This window comes from Homalodisca vitripennis, chromosome 3 (genome assembly GCF_021130785.1).
Source record: "Homalodisca vitripennis isolate AUS2020 chromosome 3, UT_GWSS_2.1, whole genome shotgun sequence".
Classification (NCBI taxonomy): Eukaryota; Metazoa; Arthropoda; class Insecta; order Hemiptera; family Cicadellidae; genus Homalodisca; species Homalodisca vitripennis.
This window is the reverse complement of record NC_060209.1, coordinates 39,192,772-39,212,895: the sequence shown is the minus strand read 5'-3', so window position 1 is coordinate 39,212,895 and position 20,124 is coordinate 39,192,772. Positions and strand designations below refer to the sequence as shown.

The window sequence follows — 20,124 nt, the reverse complement described above, 5'->3', positions numbered from 1 at the left end:
TACAGTATAAAAAAATGAAAGTCATTTTTGAGAACAGACCATTGCCATTAATTCTCAACCAAAATCAACATGTCAAAATAAAGCCCCGATTTTCAAATGCTTATTTTGAGACATACCATAGATTTAAAAAATGTTTTAATCATATATTATGCTTATTTTTATTCAATTCTTCAGTACGGGATTGAGTTTCTGGGGTTTTCCACAGATATAAATAAAATTTATTAAATTCAGAAGAAATTTTTAAGAATAATGACATTTTTATCTTGGAAGCTTTCTTGACTGTACCAAGCCTATTAGTTTTCAAAACCCTATTTTCAGTGCAGTCCAATTATGATAAACCTTTGTAATGAAAACCATAAAACACAATCATAATACTAGGTATAAAACTTATTTTCAATATCCCAGACATCATCTGAAAGTGGTGGAAAAGACACCACCATACATGGGGAAAAAGACTTCAATAAATTACATTAAGGAATTAATGTATTCAGGAGCATTCAGTGGATAACATTAAGGAGTTGTTACTTAAAAAACATATTATAATGTGAGTTTTTAATTTTAGTTTATTAAATTTTAAGCACTGCATTACTGTTTGTTAATGTTGATTTTTATATTTTTAAGTAGGTCTACAAGTTGAGATAATTGCTTTCCTATCATAAGTCAATTAATACCTTGTTTTATTGTTTTTTTATGTGTTTTACTGTATTAGTACGGTGTTATTAACCTAAAAAAAGGCCTAACCTTGACATCCAAAGTAAAAGTTTTATTCCAACTCCAAATTGTTCTATATAACCCTCTTATTGTTTGGTAAAAAGTTACACCATTTTGAGCATCGGGTTTGGGGGGGAGGGGGAGAAAAAGTAGAAAATCTAGTAGTTTTTTTAGTTTTTTGGAAATTGGTTGAAAACTAAGCTGTTTAGCACAAAGAGTGTTATATACAAAAAATATTCTACATGAAATTTTAAACAAAAAATGTCCTATGCATATTCCCCTGTAAAATTTACGGTTTATGAGTTGCAGACGGTGTAAAAATAAAAATGATATAATTTTTAAGGTTTTTTTTCCAAATAAAGCTATATAGAAATAAGTAAATGATTTAACTAAAGAGTAATAATATACTACAGTATTATAGTCAAAAAGAGGCTAAGAGGCACCATAGAAGGTTGAAAAAGTAAAAATAATTGTTAGGAGAAACGTGGTAGTACAAGCAGGCGTGGCCGCCATCATAGTGACCTTGGACCGCGGGCCGCAACCAATGGCGGTTCTGTCTTCTGCACTGATAAAGCATTTGAAATAGGAGCCATATCCATCAAATCTATTGAAAACAAAACATTTAAAGAAATACACATGAAAAGAAAGTTTGCTGTCAAGTCTCTAGCCTCTATAACGAAAGTCGGTGAAAATTAACAACGACATCGTATGTGTAAATCCTAACACTCTCTTACATCGGATGGTGTGTACAGTAAGGAGTGATGAGAGATTAGAGGAAATTTTTCAGTTTGAACTCTGTGCATATCCTCCATCACTGTTTGACGAATCTGGCTTGATGAGGAAGGGGAAAAAATCATCAATGGTGACGGTTTTGGTTTCAGATTCAAAAGAATCATCAAACATCGATGACCCAGTGAAAGTGTCCTATATAATTGACGGAGGCCACCTCCTACATCGTGTTGTCCTGGCAACAGCATGCTACATTTAAACAGATTTGCGAGCAATATAGTGATTACGTATGTACTCATTATGGAAAAGCGACTGTTGTTTTTTATGGTTACGAACGAAGTAACACAAAGGATCAAGAACACCTACGAAGATCACGTTCCAACATTGTGGTCAAAGTGGAAGACTCACTCAATCCATGTCAACATAAATCAAAATGAATTTTTAGCTAGTGCTAAAAACAAGATGGGTCTAATCACCCTCCTTTCATCGCACTTGCAACAATGTGGTTGCACAGTTCTTCAAGCATCGGGTGATGCTGAGCTATTAGTAGTCTTAACAGCTATTGATGAAGCGAAGAAAGATGTTCAAACGTGTGTTATTATTGGTGATGACACGGACTTATTAGTACTGTTGACTGTCCACGCACCTTCAGGGAATAAACTGAAAATGGTCCGTACCTAAAAAAGGAAATCACCAGGAAAAAGTGTACATTATTTCTGACATTCAGCAAGGCATTGGGGATATGAAAATATGTACTTCTGGTTACATACGCCTTCACAGGATGTGACACTGTGTCTGCTGTCTATAAGAAGGGAAAAATTGCACCTTATAGGAAAGTTCAAGCCAACAACGTTCTTCGTGAAAAAACTTCTGGTCTTCAACAACCCCAAAGTCGACCCCAGTGCAGTGGCTGATGCAGGAAATTACTTCCTACTTGCAATGTTTGGAGCCAAGAACACTGAAGATCTAGATTGTCTCCGCTACCAGTCCTACTTGAAAGCGATTGCAAAGCAGCCTATACATGCATTACTGAAGTTGGATGCACTACCCCCCACTTCAGGAGCGTCCAGAAAGCATTCATTTAGGACCTACCACCAGGTACAACAGTGGCTGAATGAAGATAAGGATCTACTCGAGTGGGGTTGGAAGAAGATTGGCGACCACCTGACACCAATTACAACAGCACGTCCTGCAGCCCCCCAGGAATTACTGTCCCTTATAATGTGTACTTGCAAAGATGAATGCGTTCGTAATTGTGAATGCAGAAGGAGTGGTCTAAACTGCACTAGCATATGCAGCAATTGCTCAGGCCAAGCATGTGATAACATGGACAATAATAACATCTTAGACGACGAGCTAGAGGAGGAGGATAATGTGCTGGAGGATGAGTGAAGTTAATAAAGACATTGAACATTCCAAATTTGAAAGATATTTATGCTTAAGAAGTGAATTTTATGTTGCAATGTTCGTAGAAAGTTCAGGGTGGGTTTCTCCGTACTACAGGTTTATGTGGCCTAGGCCTGTGGAAAGCCTCTTTTCCCTTAAAAAAGAGTGCCCCTTGATAAGGTGGTAAGGTTGTCGTTCCTTCAAGGGCTTATCACTAACATACCACAGGCCACTGAAATAGCAATATTCTTTTAACGAAGCTTATTTTTTAAAAAAATTATCAAAGTTACGAAAAAGTTAACATTTACACCGTCTGTAACTCTTGAACCGTACAATTTAGAGTGATTATGAAAAGGACCATTCTTATTTAAAATTTAACGTAGAACATTTTTGTATATAACAATGTTTAGGATAAACCGCTTAGTTTTTTAAACCCTAGAACTGTTAATCGACATAATTATGTCGGTTTAATGCCGCTTTTGTGGTGTTTAACCGTCAAAATTTTGTCGATCAAACATTCCCCTCGGTATAATGACTTTTTATAATATACTCCGGTAACGTATCGATATAATTCATGCACCATTGGATTCGGGAAGAAAAATGCTAAGGAACAGATGAGTTTTATTCCTCTTTGTATTATGAATATGACGTAGCAAGCTTGTTATTTTGAACGTAAAAGAAAACGCGACACCGTTTTGTTGTGACCGCCATATTACCGCTGCCGTTCTGTATCACTTTCGTGCCGAGCTGTGGATATTTGTAAGTTTTAATAGTTTTACGCGTGTTTTAGTGTCGTATTTAATGTGTAGTGTGTTGTTTGATGTCGTAGTAGTGTAAACATATATATTTTAGAATAAATCAATTTCTATTTACTGAAATATGTTTGAGAAATTACCGGCTTTGTGTAGGCTATGGCAAAATGACTTGGCTAAAATTCATTTCACATAGTTTGTTATTGTTTTCACTTACTAAACGTTATTTATAGCACTCTTTTAGCTCTGAAGTAAACTATTTATTTTTGGTAAATAGATAGTTTTCACAATAAAATATATATTTCCTGTAATTTCTTTGGTTATATATAATAACTGTTTGGGTTATTCTATATTTTTTCAATATCTTTAGTTATATTTATAGTTTTCTAACTACATAATATTTCCTATTACTTATAAACCATAAAATTTTATAAATTTTGATATAGTACAAGCCTTAGAAACTATTTTATATTTTGCTGAATGAAAATTTTTTCGCAAAATTTTTGAACAATGGCAAAAATTTAACTTTTTTTACTTTTCAAAAAATAATTTATGGTAATTATTTCATTACTACTGTATATTCTATTTTATTCTAAGTAATAAAATATGCAAAATAACATGTATTCATAGATAAATGTATTAGCAAAACTTGTTTTACCAAAGTCTTACGTGTACACCCGATTTTCAGAATTTATACGCATCGCTGCTTTTTGTTCTATAGCTTTATGATGCTTTCATAAATGTGTATAATGTTTATGTTTTTCTGAAACTAGATAAAATTTGACACAGAATGGCTATCTCACTTATAAATATTTCTCACTATAACTTCATTTGCTAGGTATGGTCCCCCCCAATTTTAAGAAATATTTTTCGTAAATTTTATATTTGATTAAAAAAAGTGTTTATTAGAAAATTTTTGATGGTTAATTTTACAATATAGTGCAATTCTACGTTTAATTCTGAACACAAAAATATATACTCTTATTTATATTGCTTTTATTTTATATTTTTAATAATTTTTTTAAAAAAAAAACCTTGCGCGAAGCTCCAAAACAGCCCGACACTACAGGATGAAATGACCGCCAGTTCTAGGGTTAAATATTTACGAAAAACTAAAAAAAACTAGTGATTTTTTAAATTCCCCCCCCCTCACCCCCAAACCCGACGCTCAAAATGGTGTAACTTTTTACCATAGAATAAGGGGACTATGTAGAGCAATTTGGTGTTGGAGGAAAACTTTTACTTTGGATGTTTGAGGTTTAGGTCTAATTACACCGTACTATATTGTATGTTTGGTTGTTTGGAAATGTTATTTACTCATACAAGAGTAGTGTAGCTTATATTTGACAATGTCATCTGTTTTATTGCAATATTGTGAAACATTTGTGACAATAAGGATTTATTTATTTATATTATATTTTTATTAGCTCAATATTAAAAGTTTTGTAGAGATTAACTACGCCTTGATACTAGCTTTTGATGAGGTTCACTTTTTAATTTGTAACAATGCATTTTTCAGGAGAAACAAATTATTTTATTACAACTATGTTTTTTGATCAGTTGTTGGTGTATTAATGTTATTTAAAAATGCTATGTGGAATTTAAAAATCTCAAAACGTTTAATTTTATGTTTTACCTGTGTATTTTATTGAGATAGTTATGAAAACTAAATAACCAATTCACAATTCATACTTACCACTTATTCTATGGTACAATTATTTTATTATTCTTTTGCAGTCCATTCCCTACCGTGGCAGAAGCGATCCAAGAGGAGTTAGAACAGTATCGTTCTTCAGAAGAGGAAGTGAAGAGGCTAAAGGCATCTATGGTACAGTGATAAATTCTGATATTTTGCCAAAAATATATATATCACAATTATTGGTTTGTGTCTAGATCAGATATAAAAAATTTGATTAATTATTGTAATTTTCAGCATCAATAAAATTATTGTTTTATGTTGGTGATAGTAATTTTGTTCTAGAGAGTATATGTGATGTGGATCTGATTGTGTATTGTGGTTTTGTGAAGAATAGAATAGAATAATGTTTATTGTCATTTTACAAAATGCATTGACAAAGTCATAAATACACCTAAGTGGCATAGTCAAAAGAGGTATTAACTCTAATATATAAAAATATAAAAATACTGTACATATATTTTAGGTTTGATGTTAAATAAAACATAATTCCAGTATACAGATGAAAGCTTTAAACCACTAGATTAACAAATTGGAATATGCAATTGGACAATCTAGAAATATATATCATTAATACTAAAAAACTCTGAAAGTTCATAAAAATGGGTTCTGTATTAACCAGTTAGCTTAGTTTTAAAAATATTTACAGAATACTTATTAACTAGACCTATTAATTTGTTGTAAATCTTTTGGGAAATTAAAATATGACTTTGTTGGGTTTTGCTTAGCCTACAATGTTGCATTACAATATTATTTTTATTTCTGGTATTATGGCTATGTAGATCTCTGCTAAAAGTTTGAGATTGAATATATTTCATAATGTATAATACTGAGTCAAATATATATAGGTTAATAAACAGTTTCCAATTCTAGTTTTATGAAAAGTGGTTTGCAATGGTCCAGTGGTTGTGCTTGTGCTATTACCCTAACTGCCTTTTTTTGTAAGATAAGAATTTCATTGATTTTAGTGCTATTACCCCATATTACTAAACCGTACCTTATTATAGATTGAAAAAATGCATAGTAAGCACATTTTATATAGCTTTCAGGCACATATTTCATTATTCGTCTTAGTAAAAAAATTACACGGGATAATCTCTTGGAAATATATTCAATATGAGGATTCCATGTTAAATTTTTATCAATAAAAAATACCTAGAAATTTTACACAAGAAGAGAAATCATTTATTATATCATATTGAGGAGTTCGTCTTAAGGTGAATAAAATATTTTGGGTTTTTAACTCATTTAATAAAAAGCCATTTGACCTGAACCACAATGAAGCTTCTTCGACTGTTTCATTCACAAGGTCTTTTAATGCTGCAAAGTCTGTATGACTATTTAAAAAGGTTGTGTCATCTGCATATAACAGAGATTTGGCCTTAACAGCAGTAGGAAGATCATTTATGTGTAGTAGGAATAAAAGGGGGCCCAAGACTGAACCCTGGGGCACTCCACTCTCAACCACTAACTCATTGGACCAGCCTCCATTAATAAGAACTTTTTGCCTCCGATTTTTTAAGTATTCTTGAAAAAACTTAGCAGAAATACCAGTAATGCCATAATAGTTAAGTTTCAATATTAGTTCATTATGTTCAACGCAGTCAAATGCCTTGCTCAAGTCACAGAGAGTGACTTGAGCAAAGGATCCATCCTCAAAAACATCAAGGACTTCTCTAATTAATGTGTCAACAACACCAATGGTACATTTATTTCTCCTAAAGCCAAACTGTGATGAATTAAGATAGTTATTATTTTTCTAGATAGGCAACAAGTTGATCATGTACTAAGATTTCTATAATTTTTGACAGTACCGGTACAATTGATATAGGGCGATAGCTTTCAGGTAGATCTCTAGGCCCTTTCTTAAAAATTGGACACAATCTTGACAGTTTCAATTCCTGAGGGAAAACCCCTTCATTCAAACATTTATTAATACATACAGTTAAAGGCTTCAAAAATGTATGACAAATTTTCTTAAACAAAGGGTCTGGACAATGAAAGTGATGCAGCCATATCTATGATGTCAGACAACACAGCTCGCCTCACATCAGCTGTCAACTCACTGCCTCAACTGTTAGAGAAGAAGCGGCTTATTGACATGCACACCACCATTGCCACAGGTCTGTATTGACAAACAACTATTTGTGTGGGTTAATATTATTTATTAAACACGACCAACCGGTTGTTTCCTAATAAAAAAACTGTTTTGGTCTAACATGTCTTGACTGAAGATGACTCTCCATAGAGTGGCTAAAATATAAATAAGTTGGGATTGTGAAGCAATTTTTAAAGGGGTTTGAACCAGAAAACATTGATGATAAATTGGACATTTTCATTAGAGTGTTTAAGGGATTTGTTTTACTAAATATTATGTTGTTGTTTTAGGGTTTCAGACAAATTTACATTGAAAAATAATTTCTTTCAAGAAAAGAGTCTATCTGAGGGAAGTTAATGTAAAACAATCAAGAATATTATCTGCAAGAAAATATAGCTTATTTTTTTAATTTGTAGAAAAGTATTCTGATAATAATCTGAACTATGGATGGTCAGGTACTTGTTTTGACTCCAATCAAGTTTATCCTTAAAAGGTTCAATAATATGGAATTCTAATTTGCATTGGTGTATGAAAGGGATTTGTAACATATCAATAATCTTTGATAATTAATTATTTGTTCAGGTCTTGTTTTATATTTTTCCAAGCAATAACCATTATTATTATTCTACTGTATGATGTAGGTATTCTGAACTCCATAAAATCCCGCCGCTTGGACACACTGTTTGAGCTGGAGGAGAAGATCATGAGCAAACAGTCACTGGACCGACCTCTCATGGAGATACTGGCAGACCCTGACACTGGGAGTCCTGAGGACAAGATGAGGCTATTTATTATCTACTACATCTGCTCTCACACCATGTCAGAGGTTTATATAAAACAAATTACATTTTTATTAGTCAGATTAATCACAGTTACTAAGGGACGATGCCTGTTAAATTGTTTTTAACAATTGCGTTTAAAACGTTTCATGTAGAACAATACTAGGTATACGCTCTGTGAATTGTGCAATAGACAGAACTAGCAGCATACATAGACTTCATCACGTTTGAGTGATTTATGGAATCGCCATATTGAGATCCACTCAGCAATAGTGAAACAATTGTGTTATATTTAGTATCAACTGTTGGCTGGGACATAAACCAATGCGTTTTCTCCCTATGATGGACTGTGTTAAGTTTTGTAAAGAATCCATCTCTAACAATACTCCAAAACAGTGTTGAAAATATTTTCACTACGAAATCATATTTTGCGTGTCTCCAAACAAATCCAGAAAACTAATTAACAAATTTATTATACAAGGACTGTTCTTTTTTTCAACCTCCAATCTTGTGCCATGTTGGCCAGACATGTAGCAGGTCTGCGGTGTGGGCATTAGTTGACTCCTCACTAAAACATTTGTCACTGCTGAGGTCAAGTAGCTAGTTTGCACTGAGCTGCAGTCGCATAAACATGGCTGCTTCTATTGATTTTCCTGCCAAATGTAAATTGAGGAGTGTTATTCGTTTCCAGATATCAGAAGGGACTAGTGCAGTAGAAATCCATCAAAGAATATACAGTGTTTATAGAGAGAACATTATGAGTGATGGTGTTGTACGTGAGTGGTGTAGAAAGCCAAATTTGTGGACTGACACCCACAACAAATCGCCAAATGGCTTCAGCTTTGACGTTTCTCGAATATTTCCTTGAATTTGACATTCGGCCATCTTTGAACTTTTGACGCGATTGACATAAAACATGATGTGAAAGTATTTTCCTCATTTTCTTCTTCTCTCGCAAGATTATTCATAATCTCTTGGAGTGGTAATGTCTAAAACCCACCTAATAACAAAAATTACTTTCCAAGGTAGCATAGCTGAAATTGAAAATTCCCACTATACCCATTCCATTGTATTTAACAAGAAGGGATCCTCTCCGTTTTCAATTTCGTGTTACTTTCAATGTTCTGCCGAAGACACTTTAACTCTGTGTTATTAGTTGTGCTTGGTTAGAAACATTAACTGTTGTGGAATAAGACGTTTGTAACCCATCTGCAACATTAAAAGATTGGAGAAAAATCAATAAGGACATTACTTTGAGTGATAGGTTTCGCTAACGCTCAGCTAATGACTTAAGAATATGTAACATCCATTGAGTGTAACAATATCTGGTGGTTTGTAGGTGGACTATGATCGCTACTGTTCCGCTCTAGAGGCTGCTGGCTGTGACCTAAGACCTTTGGCCTATATAAAGCGTTGGAAGTGAGTATCACATCAGACATAATTGTGAAAATTTATGTTTGTAGAAGGAAAATAATAGAGCTCATAAAAGTGAGATAGATACATGTTTATTGTATGTTTTATATTTTTGATGCTCATCATTTATCTCAGATCTATCAAACCCCTAAAGCGCGGCATATGGATAAGTCCGTACTATTGAAATTGTGCTAAATGCAGCATAGGGGAATATCGTATTCTCTAATTTTAGTTTGTGTACATTTTAATTCACGAAAATGCTGTGAATGTGTAGGAATGCATAAATGTATTGATTAATAACCATCAATTGGAATTATGTAAGATGCAGAAGCAAATTGAATTTTGTTTTGTCTGCAACATCAATAAAAGTGCAGTGCTATTCTTTTATCAACGCTTCATCTTATGATGCGAGGGGTGGCATGTGGATATAACCGTATGACGTGCCAACGTATACGGTCTACTTGTAAAACCATTAAAGCTCAGAAAAAATAGTTTCTCAAAAAGTTGAAAATAAATTTAATTTTGGCAAAAAAAGAATTTTTTATAACTCTCTAAAAGCACAGTTAATTGAACCAAGGTCACATTTTCTTTATTGGTTTAAGGGTTAGTGCTAAACAAGGTAAATAATTTTAATACGATTTAAATTAACAATTGTGAAAATATTAAACATTAATATGAAGGATTAAAAAATTACTTCTTTTGTTTAAATATAATAATATTGTAATTGAGTGTGCCATAATGTACGATTAATTAGTGTTTGAACATAGATAAAACTGATCATAATTTAAACACATTGGAATGATAAAATTATTATAAAAACTTGATACTGTTCTTGTGAATCCCAAGTCTAAGTAGTAATGGTAATTATAAGTATGCAGTTTTCATGAACTTTAGATGATCAGTGTGCTTAGATGTTGCTAATAAAATGTACCTGTGACAAAAACAGAAATAAGCTAACTCAACTAGAGGTTTTTTTATTGATTTTTCATCACTAAAAGCACTAATAATATTTTTGAATAACTATAAATATTAACACTTGCAATGCCGTGGATATAACCACTTATATATTTACCTTAGTTTGTCTGCTATGGTATGCTTCAGTACTTTTTTGTTTTTTGACCGACTTTTGTTTCACAGGCAGTAGTTTGGTAGTACTGCTTAATGCCACAAGCACGTACATGCGTATGCTACTGCCATCCCGAGGAGCTGTTGTGTTATGGTCTGTAACTTGTGGGAACGGTGTGAAGATGCAGTTTCTTTTCTTTTTTTTTTTTGCATAGAAAAATAAAATAAGTGTATATTGAGAAAATGTAATTTTTATATTTTGGTCATTAATGAGTGTTAAGCCAACACCTATATGGTGCTTTATGGATTAATACTAGTTCTAGTTATAAATGGGCTGTTTACATAATGTTAGTTATATCTGTAAGGGTATCACATACCTATTCTTCATGTACCTTATATTTATTTATAGTGCCTTTATATTCACTGTAGGTGAGTATAGCCTGTTGACATAAGGAAAGAGTTGGAAAAATTAAATATTTGTTTATGACAAATAACATTAAGTGAGTGATGTCTGTGTTGAGAGCATACGCCAAGATGTCGGCCAACCCCAACCAGTACACAGGAGGAGGCACCAAGACTGTCAGCATGTTCTCCAAGCTGGTGTCTCAAGGCTCATCCTTCGTCATGGAGGGAGTCAAGAACCTCGTCGTCAAACGGCATGTCAGTACTCTCCTTACATACTTTTCTCTTGGATTGTTTATGTGACTTTATTGATAAATTACTTTTTCATCAACTTTTTAGAGTTGCACTGTATGTGTATTTTGTCTAATTGAGGGGTTTTAAAAACATTTGACATAATTTGGTAAAATATTAGATTACAGTGGCTTATTATTGTATCCATTACTTAATTTACTATAAAATTATAATATAATATGTAGACATCGGGTATCCATTACACAATGGAGTACATACAGGGTGATTCGGGTAGTGTTACCCGGCACTTTCTGAGCTTATTGTACTATCAAAAATAATGAATAAAGTTCATATAAACATAGGTCTGGAAATGGTTTGATACTGAGTAACGGCCAACAAAATATTTCACCCATAATTTAGTACCCGAGGTTAAATGATCATTTGCTGGGAGTTTGGGAAGAGGGATTTAGAGACGAATGCATTTTTTCTAATGATTTTTGACAAAATACATTGCCTTATGGTACATAATTTTCTTCAATATTAAATTTTCTACAAGTTTCACTGTAACAGTTTATGGTTTTATTACCTATTTTACAAATTAATTGTATGTTAAACATAAAAAATCGTTTTTCAAACGTTCGTTTTTGTGTTTTACATAGTACATCTCAAACAATAAGAGAGATACAATTATGGAACAAACTTCAATTTCAATTTAGGATATTAACCTAATGGGTACTATTACCCAATAATTATGGTAATTCTAATATATAACCGGTCAGTGGTGGACGATTCACTGAATAGGCTACAACACATTGAACAAAACTTTGAAAGGCAATTATCTGTTAGTGAAGTGTTAATTATATATCTAGTAAGATTTTCAATATCAAACTCATTATTAAAAAATATGGATTGAATAATTTTACTATGAATTACTATTTTTTTCTTTTTTTGTAAATAGGATAAAGACAGCTTCATTTTCTAAAATGATGTTTATAACCGTTTTTAATGATATTGTTTTAATTAATTTACTATTTTTGTAAGTGAAAATATGCGGGACTAAAGAACAATTTAATTATTACTTTCTTTTATAAAAATATTATTTTTTATTTATAGATTTTGAGGAGCTCTTTTATTTTATAATTATTGTAAAAGCACTAAAATATTAATACAATATTTTACAGTATTAATAGTTATACAGTAATGCGTATTAATACAATCAAACTGTTATTTAAGTATTGATTAAGAGTCAGTGGTATAAAACTGAACATGAACTATAAAGTGTGAGTTAATCCTACTAATGTTCAACTGTTTTTTACATTAATCAATATAGTACTGTTATATGTTTGTACTTCAATTTTGGAATAAAACTTTATCAAACCAAGCTGTGATGAGAACCAAGATACAAGATGTTGTATTAAGTTAAATTAGTTAGTTGTATTTAGTTATTGTGCTTTGTCCAAACCATTTGTGCCACGGATATCATTGGAAAATTTCTTCCACTATCCAATAATTGTTTGTTGGACAGAATCTGCCAGTCACGCGTATTGTGGATGAACTGATGGAGATGAGGGGAGGAGAGGACTATCGTTACTTTGACCCCAAGCAGCTTCGCTCAGCAGATGTGTCCCAAGTGCCCAAGAACAAAACTCCATTCTCAGAAGCAATTGTGTTCGTTATTGGAGGGGGAAACTACATTGAGTACCAGAATCTCGTTGACTACACCAGAGTGAGCATTTTATAAGTAACTTAATAACAATTTTATTCAAAAATATAGTGTTTTGTTTAAACATTTATTTTCAGGTTAATGGTTTATATAGTATATTACCATATCAGATTGAAAATATGAAGTTAGAATAATAATTTTGCTCAAATGTTGAAAAACTTTTCTATTGCAGAAACTGAAATAAATTTGGCTACTAAATTTAAGTCTCACAACCAGTGGATTTCCTGAAAGTTTCAATTAGACAAATGTAAGCTAATCGTGGGATTTGTCTAAGACTACCGCTATTTAAAACATAAAAGTAATGTTTTGTTAAAATGTTGATAAATATTTGTATAAACACAGTGCTTATTGTGAGGGAATATTATTTAGCCTAATAACGAATATTGTGGAGGAATCTTATTTAGGTTTTTTTTTTAAAAACATTAACAGCTTCTAGTATTAACCAATTGAGGTTAATGTGCAGGTTAAACACGCTGGTTATATGGTGCTCGGCCGGGACTGAACGCTGAGTCATGCGCTGATTACGTGGTTGGCATTACACTGTTCATGTACTTTACTGTATTTCCACTAGATATCGTCGGTATGTCTCGTAATAAGTGTTTAGACGCTGTAAACAAATAAATAATTTTGTTTTTCATGCTGTGGTTAACCTGATTTTTTTAAATATTTTGTGTCTGTTTCGCTGATAGCTCATCTTGTACACTGTGTTCTCTGACTGTTTGTTTATGTTATGTTTAATGATGAAGTGTGAAAACTTGTGTGATTCTGAAGTTGACAAAGTTTTGTACAGTGATTATGCGAGTATATTTCAAGTGACTGATAGTGATGAAAACTTTGAAGGTTGCATTATACCCCAATCTAGAAACCATTTCACTAATTTAGTTGTAGACGACTCAGACCTGAGAATAGAGATTAGCTAATATTTCTAATATCTAATATAAATATGACTTGTCTGCATCCTGTGCCGTGAACTATGAATCTTACCATAGAACAATATAGTTACCATAGCTACTAATGTTTGTGTGGAACAATAAAAAAAGACAGTGGTGAGTATTTAATTTGATTGTTTGTTTTAAATTCTTTTTTAGATATATACGGTTAATTATTTTTCCTGTGTAAAAAAACTGTATGTACTATTGAAAAAACAATGCTAAATGCACAGTTTTGAAATGTTTCACTTTAAAAAAGTTTGTGGGTTCTTTATTTTGATTTATTTTTTGCAAAAAATATTTTTTTATGCAGCTACAAGTTTTAAAAGAAAACATATTGTTTCTTTAAACAATGTTTCAAACTTCATTGCTCTATCATCTTCAAAAAATAGTTATTAGGTACAACTAAACGCTGACATTTTCGCCTAAATTAATTGCTGCTACCAGGCATGCAGAGGCTCATACAACTACTACTTCAATGGCTTAACATTAACAGCTTGCAGTATCAGCTTCTAGTATTAACAGTAACAGTTTGTAGTTTAAGGATGGCTGTTGTATAATCTTCTTAGTTGCTGCAGTTTTTAATAGATTATATATATTTATAAGGTGATATAAAGAGTTTATTTTTGTTACTGATACAGCTGAGCTATATTGTTGAGATAATTGTTGAAAATGTCTAATTGTCTTGTAGCGCTATTAAAAGTATGTGTTAGCATTCACATTTATGTTCCTAAAGCACTGTATGCATGTTTGTTATGGTACAAAATCAGTTGTATGTAGTGGTCATATAAATATCAAATAAGATTTGATGAAATGAATAAATTACTTAATTCAGTCTGAGCTTGGCGTAGCTATCCCTCATGTAATCCCTGTACAATATGCCGACAGAGCAAAGCTGGAGTGGCAGCAACACCGGGCAGCAAGCGGGTAATCTATGGAGCCTCCACACTCAACAATGCCAAGGAATTCCTCAAACAGGTTAGTAACATCCTTCAGACACAGTTTCAGTTGTTCAATTATTTGATACTTTCTATAAAATTGCTTTTGAATTACGTTACTTGCTGGTCTAAATACTTTCGATTTGAAGGGACAAACTTTTTAAGTGTCAACTTTTAAAAGAATGAACAATGTCAAAATATTGCTTCACCAATATTTAAATCCACTTTTGAATTAAACACTTAAATTGTTTTATCAAAATAAGAAATAAAGTCTACATCTTACAAAATACTACTGTTTATTTATTTTTGTCTGTTGTCCCTAATAGTGAATATGTTTAGATGAACAATACTTGCTGAAATATGTTCACACAGTGTACAACTAATCAATAATCCAGAAAATACTTTTATTTATTACGTTTTCTCAATCCACATGACTATATATCCCCATAAGAATTTTTTGTTTTGAACTAAATCCCCTGCTTTGGATCTTTTAAAATTGTTACAATTCTTAAAAGCAAATTTGTCATGTGAAACATCCTTTGAAATAAAAAGAAAATGTGCTGTTTGAGTCATATATATTATTAGATTCAGAATTTTATGGATAGTACTATTCACTCTTTTTTCTATAAATAAAATCCCAAAAATGCTCTTATATCTCATTTTGAGAACCTCTAAGTTCAGTCTGTAGTAGCTAGTGACTGATATTGAGTGGGTATGTCATCTCCAATTCTAAGACGTATTTAACCATCAAACAGGGTTTAACCCTGACAAATATGTGTTCCCAATGAACTAAACTATTCCTTATTGGTATTGAAATTTCTGATAAGCAATTATCTCTTGATTTAGCTTATAAAAAGTTATAAAACTAGTTGTATAGTTAGCACCAGCCCCAAAGTTGCAAGAAGAATAAAAAACTACATATATATTTCAAGTATTATTCTGCAGGGAAGTTTTGTTAAAGCTTAGATTTTACACTAAGGTGCATCTCCAGTTCTTTGTTTAGCTGTATCTGTTGTATTTCTTAATGTTTCTGGTAGATTCCATTTAAATACTCTCTTAGTATTTTGTTGTTTCTACATTAATATGACATATGTTTTTTTAAGTAAATACCACTTTGATGTATTAAAATATCGAGTTAACTTTTTGTAATAATTTTATTTTTATATGAAAGCCTACATTTTTATCTACTTTTGAAGATAATTTCCATCGATATTAAGGAATTTATCGTATCTAAAAACAACCTTTTATGAAATATAATAAAAGATTGTCGCCTGATTTAACAGTGACTGTAACGCAATCATTTTGACACTATTGTTGTCATTGCTGTGCTGACCTTCAAAATTCTTCTGATAATGATAAAACTAATGGTAGTCATCATTATTAAATGTACTGTAATGAATTATGTATTCTTCATATATTACTATTCTTCACCTTTTATTTGCATTTTTTTAATACAGCTAAACAATCCTTTGTCATGTAGGGAAATTTTAAAATATTGTGATAGTTTTCCAATTGTATGTTTTGTCTAATCACGTTAAAATAGCAACATACATATTCAGAGTAGACTGTGATATTTGGAAATGTAAGACATTTACTACTATAATATTACATCACTTCTGTATTATTTGTCTAGCTGTCGCTTCTGGGACAAGAGTTGCACTGAGATTGAGTGGGAGTGCTGGTGAGGGAGGAGGGCAGTCTATCCGAGCCTGAACCTTGTACACAGCAAACACAAAGGCCTCCTCAATATTGTTGTTGTTGATTTTTAAACATTCTAATGTATATAATAATTTAATAATATTATGGATTTAATATTAAATGGTATCTAAAACGGCTAATTATTTTAAAGCCTCATTCCTTAAACATAATGTCTATAACTTTACTCATCTTTAGTAAAACCTCAGGGTTTGGTTAATTTAATTTATTCTTGACATTACAGTAAGTTAAGAAAAGGAAATTAACTGACAAATGGGGGCGCTTACATAAGGCATGGAGCAATAACATTTCAACGTGAAAAAATTCAATAGATTCAAATTTTTTCAATGAAATGTTCTCAGGTTTTAGTCTGAGTATAGATTTCAAACAAAATAATAGTGGGAAAATCTAGTAAAGGTTGCAAATTTTGCTTGTTTAACCCTGATTCTGTTAACCCTCTTCTGAAAGTCATAATTTGTGAACTATCTCTTTTAAATGCTAGTATTTCAGGAACTGTAAATCGTACAACCTTGCCTTACACATAAAACCACAAATAATGGCATTGGCTACATTTTATATAGTACAAATTTTGTTTCAAATCCTCTAGCGTATTAGGTTTTACCAAGATTCAAGATTCAAGATGTCTTTATTAGTCATTAAGTAACATAATTAGTTACAATAGACTTCGTCACATTATTGGGCAGTAATACTTAAAAAATTAACAATTTTATAATTGGAGACTTATTTTAAAATTAACAGGAATGTTGCAAGATATAGGAACTTACAAAACTAATAATTGGTATAAATAGAGAGTGGTTGTATAAAATTATTTAAGAAATAAGAAAGCATTGTAGGGATATATAAAAAACACAGACTGGACAAGAAACACAAATAACACATACAATTAAAACCCAATGAAAAATGTAACAATATAAATATTTAAAATATGTAAGTCAGGTGGTTAAAACATAAAATCTCCAAACTATAAAATAAAGGTTAAAAAACTTAAAACTTGACTAGACAAAATTATAAACTTAAAGAACTAATATCACAGGCCAAATATTCATTCACAGAGTAAAATGCTTTTTCTTTAAAGCCATTTGCTTACAACTCGTTTAAACCTATTTATATTTACAATCCATCCTCCTTTTGGTAATTTATTAAATAGTTTTATTTTCATATAGATATGACTACCTTTTGTTTTTTTCAAGCCTGGTCCTTGGCAGCTCTAACATGTACTTTTTTTTAGTTTTATAAGTATGTATGGTTTCTCTAACAGTATAAACTTTGCAGATTTGCTTTCACATCCAGTAAACAATAATATATATACAAACAAGGCAATGTCATGATATTTAAATCCCTAAAAAGCTTGCAGGCAAGATTCCCTTTCATTAAGATTTTTTATAATTCTTATTGCTTTTTTTTTGCCAGACAAACACTTTATTTGAATGGCAACTATTTCCCCATAAAGAAATTCCATAGACTAAGTGGGAGTGGAAAAAGGCATAGTAGGAGGTTATTAGCATTTCTTCGGTGATGCAGAGTTTCAATTTGCGCAATAGGAAAATTACTCTCGCCAATTTAGTACAAAGATTTTCTATATGGCTTTCCCAGCTTAGTCTACTGTCTAAAAAGATTCCTAATAGTTTAACAGACTTAAAACATTTGTAAAATACATGGTCCATTGAAAAAATTATATTTTTCTGTTTTGCTATTGTTTACAACAAGCCTGTTAGCCTGAAACCACTCAGTTGCTACCTTCATTGCATTTTCTTGTATTTTTATTAAACCATTAAGTGTACTATGGTGATTTAGAAGAGTAGTATCATCAGCAAACAAAACTGACATACAGGGTAAATTGAAAGGAAAATCATTAACTGCAACGATAAATAAAAAAGGACCTAAAAACTGAGCCTTGTGGCACACCAATTTGAATTGTTTTTATGAGAGACGAAGTAGAACCCTGAACAACCATTTGTTTTCTATTTTTCAAACACATGTTACATCGCTCTGGCATCATCACCTGTCTGTAGACGCTGTTCAGTGAGTCTGCTTGCTGCTGCATCTACTATGCATTGCATAAAATATTACTTTAGTATCGTTTTATTGTATTCACCTTTTAAATGGCTGATCCTTGTGATTCAAGTTAAATAAGCTTCTATAAATTAGATAATGTTTATAGACCTTCTAGGCAAGGAAGGCCTCCACAATCAATTCAGAATAAAAACTTAATATGTATACAGTTAAGATTTTTTAAATATCTTTTTTATAATCCAAAATAAGTGTGTATATCAGCAGAACTTTTTTGTTTGTTATAAAACAGAGAAAATTTTGTCCAATGTTATTCTACCTCATCTGTTTTTTAAGCTAGGAAGCTGTTAAAAGTACAAATATTGGTTATATAAAAAACTTGAAAACTTTTTAGTTAAGAAAAAAGTTGTATATAAATATTTAACTAATTTGTAGCCAATGCCATTATGTGTCATTCGTAAATGGCTGTGCACATGAGACGATCTGAGGTAGGATCACACAGCAAACAGAGGACCAGACTATGATCAGCTGTCCTCAGTCATTTGTTCTGTCATAAAAATGTCAGCAACATAATTTCTTTGCTTCCTAAAAATATCATGATTGTGTTTCCTCTGTATTTAAATTAGTTTACTTTGTTGGTGATTTGTGCTCTGCCTTAGTTGTGCCAAAGGTGGATGCTTGGGACAATTTAATACTTAACAGGGTTGCTACGCTCAGGGAATTTTCTACTACTACATAAACATTAATTAGTATTACTTCTTAAATTTTGTTGACACCAAACTTTTCTCCCTTCAAAAATGTTAGTTTAAAGGTGAGAGGATCTTTTAATATCTTGGTTAAAGTCTACTTGTCAAAGTCGAATCCATGGTCTTCAACAGAAATTTGGATTCTAGAATCGATTGACATGACTTGACATTCGAATCTACAGGAAACTGCAATGTAATTATCGGCTGACTGACAGTAACAAATTACTGAATTGCTTAAAAGTTGTTTGCTGTACTTTGTATTTTTAAAACAGTAAATAGATACTTGATTGACAAATTATTGTTTTTTTTTTTTTTTATAAATAATATTTTGTTTGCATGAAGTTTTTTTTATGTATGTTCATGCATTGCCATGAGTGCTGTATCTATTAGTGATTGACTGCTGATTAGAAAGTAGTCTGCAAATTAACCAATCATTAAAACATGTTTTTGTAGATACTTGACTTATTTCCTTTATTCCTTAGGTGGAACATAGGGCTGCCACAAAGTCACGCCATTCCTCTCTGTTCTCAGCCATCTGCTTCACGTTTTGCCAGGTTTTTCTTACAGTTCTCAACTCTTTTTCTGCTGTCCGTCTCCAGGTCATCCTTGGGCGGCCCCTTTTTCTATGGCCTTGAGGGTTCCAATCAAAACTATGTCTAGCTATGTTGTTATGGTCTCGTCTCATTGTATGACCTATCCAGCCCCATTTTCTGCGTCGGATTGTCAATTCGATTGGTTCTTGCCCACTCCTCCTACGCCATAGTTCCTCGTTGTCACAGTATCTGGCCACCATATCCTGT

The 20,124-nt window shown here is 31.9% G+C and overlaps 1 protein-coding gene across 1 annotated transcript in view; it reads left to right on the top strand.

The window, feature by feature from the left end:
• The window catches only part of LOC124356827 (protein sly1 homolog), a 76,444-nt gene extending 59,754 nt beyond the window's left edge, over positions 1–16,690 (top strand). Inside the window, exons 7-14 of the mRNA XM_046808060.1 lie at positions 5,316–5,406; positions 7,262–7,397; positions 8,014–8,198; positions 9,491–9,570; positions 11,151–11,289; positions 12,788–12,988; positions 14,803–14,892; positions 16,486–16,690. Coding sequence (XP_046664016.1) covers positions 5,316–5,406; positions 7,262–7,397; positions 8,014–8,198; positions 9,491–9,570; positions 11,151–11,289; positions 12,788–12,988; positions 14,803–14,892; positions 16,486–16,515 — 952 coding nt within the window. The 3' untranslated portion in view covers positions 16,516–16,690. The remainder of the gene's footprint in view (positions 1–5,315; positions 5,407–7,261; positions 7,398–8,013; positions 8,199–9,490; positions 9,571–11,150; positions 11,290–12,787; positions 12,989–14,802; positions 14,893–16,485) is intronic.
• The last annotated feature ends 3,434 nt before the right edge of the window (positions 16,691–20,124 follow it).